The sequence below is a fragment of the Ciconia boyciana genome, chromosome 2 (genome assembly GCF_034638445.1).
Source record: "Ciconia boyciana chromosome 2, ASM3463844v1, whole genome shotgun sequence".
In the NCBI taxonomy this organism is placed as follows: Eukaryota; Metazoa; Chordata; class Aves; order Ciconiiformes; family Ciconiidae; genus Ciconia; species Ciconia boyciana.
The window spans coordinates 138,065,609-138,071,608 of record NC_132935.1 but is presented as its reverse complement, the minus strand read 5'-3'; the positions used below and the strand labels follow the sequence as shown (position 1 = coordinate 138,071,608).

Genomic DNA, 6,000 nt, shown 5'->3' with positions numbered 1-6,000 from the left:
AAAGACAGCAGCTACGTATCTAACCTCCCAGCAAAAAAACCCCTCAAGTGCCCAAAATAATCTCTTCCTCTACATACAGACAAGCTGAATTTTCCCATTCTTCTCTAAAAAACCTCATCTCAAGGTGGCAGGGCTCTGAGCATATCCCTTACCCTAGGGGTTTGGCTGCCCAGGCTCAGGGCCAACTTAGTGCTGCTGGTGACCATGAAGAGAGCTCTTCCAGACAGGCTGTGGGGATGCCTCTGACCCACCGCCTGGCATGCCAGCCTGGCCTTGGCCTATCTGTATCCCCATAGCCCTGCCCGGCCATCCTGGGGCTGTGGCTGACCTTGGTTACTGTCTCCATACCTCCTCCCGTCTTTAAATATTTTTTACTCTGGAAGGACTGTTATTGCAAGCATGATGGAATTACCTCGTTTGAACAAATGAACAGAACCAGGGTTTGTAAAAGCGGGAAAAAACAGAGGGCGAATATTAAAGGATTAAGGCAATTATCTCAAGTGATGGGAGATAGCTGGAACCAAAGCTGTTGTCCTAGCACAGGGGCAGGTGAAGGGTGAGGACCCTAACCAATTCAGTGCTTTGAGCTGGACGTCAGTCTGGGGCACCAGAACCGGCAGTCACCTACTAAGCTTGGAAGACTTACAAGTCTACATTAAACATATATTTTAAAAGACAGCATTGAAGATGGTTGAGCAATTCAGGTTTTAAGCAATTGAGTGACTGGACTTTTTTTCCATCAGGAAGATGAGATTTCATGTGCACTGGCCATTGGATGAAGAAGGAAAATCTGCTTCACACATCTTAAAAGCGTAAGTGGAAAGAGCATTTCTAGTGTATGAGACAAAGTTCCCATCACACTTTTTAACCTAACCATGATAATATCACAGAGATGGTACCTTCCCATAACTAAGCAATTGTCTAGAGAATTGTTTGAAATAAAACAAAATCTTGAAATGATCACATTATTCTAGATAAATGGGTGCTGAGTTAGTAATTTATTAGGAATAAAAATTTATACGGGCAATGCAGATGCACCAGCAGATAATGAGTTCAGGCAGTATCGATTCCCCATTTGCTCCTAAGGGGAAATAGTGCTGGTCTAGACAGCTCTGTACGTTCACTGTCCTCTTGCAGTGTAGGATCACAGGTAGGGCTGAAATCAAGCCATAGGAAATGTAGCCACGCAACTGGTAAGGGGTAAGAAAGAAGGGGCTGTATCTTCTGTAAGGCTGAGGAAAACCATAGCTGTAAACGATTTTCAGTATTTTGAAGTGAAACCCCTTGTGTTTTCATTCACTGGTATTCGTGAACTGTTCTGAGCTGTGGAGGCCATTATGATGCACCTTAATGTTCCCTGAAGCATAGCTTTGGTACAACTTCTGACAAGAATTGACTATTATCTAGGTATCCTCAGGAGGCGAATACCATGACGTCCATTTGGTGAGTTTCAGTTGACATTTAGCTCATCTAAGTCCATTACCTAAGTAGCTTCTGTTTCAGTAGGTGCATTCAATCTCTCTCAAGGAACGAATCTCTAGTTCAATCAATAGGATCATTACATTTGCATCATTCTTCATTGTTAGGTTCATGCTGCTTGTAGTTGATAAAAGGTGAAATAACTGGTAGCAGCCAAACCTGAGTAAATAAATACAGAACAAATTTGAACTGGCAGCCACATGTACATTTAATTGACACGTATTGATTTACAATTGCTAGCAGGCTTCACAATGTTGTCCAAAGCTATAACCAGGCTGCGAAAAAAAGTGTTATCTTTACAGGTGTTACATTAGTTTACTTTACTGGAGCTTTTTGTTACCCAAAAGCAAACATAATAAAGTTTAAACAACTTATGGCTAGATAGTTAATAAATCTATTGTTTATTAAGCCTTAAAAGCTTACAGAAACAATAAAAGACAGATAAATTCTCCATGTAAGTTCAGTCCGAGCTATTAGTAACTAGAAGCCACCAAAACGCTGAGCTGGAAGAAGATTCACAAGTGCTAACTGATACCACCGATGGGATACTCAGACACAGCACTGCTTGAGGATTCTCCATCTGTTGAAGTTGGCCTAACTCCAGGCAGCAGAAGTACTGTGCTATTGCTTAGCCTGCACTTATACAGGGCAGGTGGCAGAGTTAGTGAATGCAAAGGGGAAGGACCAGATTGTTATAAAAATATAAGCCTGTAGACTCCTTATTATTAAAAGTCTATATACAAACTTGAAAGACAAAAAAAGCTGACTCGGCCTTATATCCTGCATGAATATCTCCAGGTTTAAAAAACAAACTTCAGATTGTGATCTGAATCTCCCCCTGCTTGCTTAGCTTCACTTCAGATCTTTAAAGCAAAGTTAAACTTTGAATTTAAAAAGTGCCTAGAATATCAGCCAGATCCAAAAGAAGACTTAGGCTTCACAATGCACTTCATGTCCAGAGGCATGAAGGCCCCTGAGCAGCACCTGCTGCAGCTCTGAGGGATGCCTGGTGCTCACGAGACACCAGACACTGTGGTTCTACACGAACTCCAAACTACCCTTCTTGGGAGTTCAGCATCTGCCCTTCTTTGTAAGCCTTAGTGAAACCTAGAAATTTAACAAAATTATTTAAGCTTAAACCTAATAACAGGTGTGTGCACAGCACAGCTGGCACTCAGCTGCAGAGCTGAACCTTTCACAAAATACTGTAGTAGTTGCTTTATTTTTAAAACATGGTTGTAAAACAGTATTCTTCACACTGCTAGGTAATAAGCTTCAGTGAGATTGATACCATTCCAGTGGGATCATAAAACATCTCCGTTTCCTGACCTAGACTCTAGCAAGCCAAACAATACTGCTTCTCTTTGGTAGGTCAAAATGGAAAATAGCTGTCCTACTGAACTGAAGCAAGCCTTTTCCTGACACTGTGGTTGATTTTGATCCCTGTTTAAACATTCTTAAATGAAACAAACCATTTAGTGTATCTTTACATCTCTTTCTGCTGAAACTTGCTTATTGATCTGTTTTGGGGAGTGATGGCATACGGTCGTTCCTCTGATCCCTGATGCATGAGGCAGCTAATTATCAAAAGTGGGGTTAATATCCAGGTGGAGATCAGTGACAAGTGGTGTCCCTCAGGGGTCCGCACTGGGACCAGTATTGTTTAATAACTTAATCAATGACATGGACAGTGGGATTGAGTGCATCCTCAGCACATTTGCAGATGACACCAAGCTGAGTGGTACAATTGACGCGCCTGAGGGATGGGATGTCATCCAGAGGGACCTGGACAAGCTTGAGAAGTGGGCTCATGTAAACCTCATGAGGTTCAACAAGGCCAAGTGCAAGGTCCTGCGCCTAGGTCAGGGCAACCCCCAGTATCAATACAGGCTGGGGATGAAGGGATTGAGAGCAGCCCTGCAGAGAAGGACTTGGGGGTACTGGTGGATGAAAAGCTGGACATGACCGGGGAACATGCGCTCACAGCCCAGAAAGCCAACTGCATCTGGGCTGCATCAAAAGAAGCGTGACCAGCAGGTTGAGGGAGGTGATTCTGCACCTCTACTCTGCTCTGGTGAGACCTCCCCTGGAGTACTGCCTCCAGCTCTGGAGCCCTCGGCACAGGAAAGACATGGAGCTGTTGGAGTGGGTCCAGAGGACAGCCACGAAAATGATCTGAGGGCTGGAGCACCTCTCCTATGAAGAAAGGCTGAGAGAGTTGGGGTTGTTCAGCCTGAAGAAGAGAAGGCTCCGGGGAGACCTTATTGCGGCCTTTCAATACTTAAAGGGGGCTTATAATAAAGATGGGGACAAACTTTTTAGCAGGGCCGGTTGCAATAGGACAAGGGGTAACTGCTTTAAACTAAAAGAGGGTGGATTTAGACTACATACAAGGAAGAAATTTTTTACAATGAGGGTGGTGAAACACTGGAACAGGTTGCCCAGAGAGGTGGTAGATGCCCCATCCCTGGAAACATTCAAGGTCAGGATGCACGGGGCTCTGAGTGACATGATCTAGTTGAAGATGTCCCTGCTTATTGCAGAGGGTTTGGACTAGATGACCTTTAAAGGTCCCTTCCAACCCAAACTATTCTATGAGTCTATGATTTTATGAAATTTGGCTTCTTTGAAAGGTCTTCTGACTTTCTGACACAAAAAATTCTTTCAGTGGCTGGGAATCCCTTTCATATATTATGACAGATTTCCTAATTGAAGGAGGTTGAAATAGCCTTTCCTATACACTCAGATTTCACTGTCCAAACTGTGAGTGTGGCTACTCTCAAAACATACTTAGCAGATCACATACTGATGCCTGAAATCATAAACTGTCTTTTCTTCTAAGCCTCATACTCCTCTGTACATTTTTAGTGGCCATCAGTTACACATTACCTACAACCTGTACTCCACCTTTTGTTTTATTGGAGGAAGGCAGCCCATTCTCATTGAAACTCCAGTTTGACCTCTACTAGAGCAGTTAAAACAATCATCTCTATATGTTCACACATAGTAGTGGCATTACGCTTTTCCAAACCTTCAAAGTCACCTTCTTGCTTTTTTAAGACACAAAACATGTTTCTTGTCATCAGGAAAACTACTGATTTACAGCAAATTGATTTTAAACAGACATATGCTTGGTATAGTAACTCAGGGTGTAGCAACTTCAGTTCTCCTCCCCCCTAAAAAAGCCTGGTAAATTCTACCTTCATTTCAATTATCATTTTCCAAGCAAGTATAGGAAACAAAGGCTATATTTGTAGCTTAGTTGCCACTTCTCCTAGTGCAGTACTGAACAATCCAGAAGCTTGCTGGGAAAGACTTTGACTCTTTCCTCCTTGTGCCTTTCCCTCTCCCTTCCCTTCCCTTCCCTTCCCTTCCCTTCCCTTCCCTTCCCTTCCCTTCCCTTCCCTTCCCTTCCCTTCCCTTCCCTTCCCTTCCCTTCCCTTCCCCTCCCTTCCCTTCCCTTCCCTTCCCTTCCCTTCCCTTCCCTTCCCTTCCCTTCCCTTCCCTTCCCTTCCCTTCCCTTCCCCTTCCCCTTCCCTTCCCCTTCCCCTTCCCCTTCCCCTTCCCTCAGCAATAGGAACACAGGAGTGGATATGAAATACAGGAATATAATTCTGGTTTCTATATCCTTGAAAAGAAAGGGAAAGAGAGGAAAAATACATACCAGGTAGTTTAAAAGCTTAACTTCCCCTGAGTCAAAACTCAAGTAATTTTCCACTTCGTTTTATTATTTTTTTCTGTATGACACTATACACATGCTAATGATTTTCACATTTGATGTCAGAGAGTATTGTATGTTTGAGAGGTTATAGCTAGCTCATTCTGTCTGGCCCTGGTGCTGCCTAACTCTTGAGCCATATATCAGCTTTGAGGTATCAGCTATCACAAATCAAGTGTCAAAAGTGTACATTCGGGAATAAAAATGAAGATAGAAAAGCAACTTTTCAGCCTGATCATATTGATGGCAAAAGCTATGTCATTCCCAGACATCCACGAGGTGGACTTGAAATAAGATATTAAATCAATGTGCTACTGTAATATATGAATAGGGCTCCTACAAACACACCTACATTTCAGATAGACATTTCTGAATTCTCTGCTGCACTTGCACATTAGCTTCAGTTATTCTCTAGAAAGTTTTCCAATTCTGGGGTATATGTATGCTTACAAAATCATATCACCACCTCTGAGAATGTACTAAAAAGCAATACTATAAATTACTGACATACAGACTTCTTCATACACACAACTGCTTCCTGCGTTTGCCAACACCCAGCTCTTCTAATGTTTGTACACAGCATAGACATGGTGGAGATACACTGCAGGCTAAAAAGCAGACCTTAAGGCCATGGAGCTGGCTGTTAAGGTAAGTTAAAGCTGGTGGGCTGTAAGACCCCAGGGCTTTTTCCTGCTGCTGCGTATGCTGCTGTTGCCATTCCCAGGTCCAGCCAGCAGTGTGGCTAGGCAGGTAGCCCAAAGATGCACACGCACACATCTAGCAGCACAGAGCGACCCAGGGAG

General features: G+C 43.3%; 1 protein-coding gene across 1 annotated transcript in view; it reads right to left on the bottom strand.

Moving 5' to 3' along the window:
- Nucleotides 1–985: 985 nt before the first annotated feature.
- Nucleotides 986–6,000, bottom strand: part of LOC140647260 (uncharacterized) — a 15,446-nt gene continuing 10,431 nt past the window's right edge. The window contains exon 4 of the mRNA XM_072851619.1: nt 986–1,638. Coding sequence (XP_072707720.1) covers nt 1,500–1,638 — 139 coding nt within the window. The 3' untranslated portion in view covers nt 986–1,499. The remainder of the gene's footprint in view (nt 1,639–6,000) is intronic.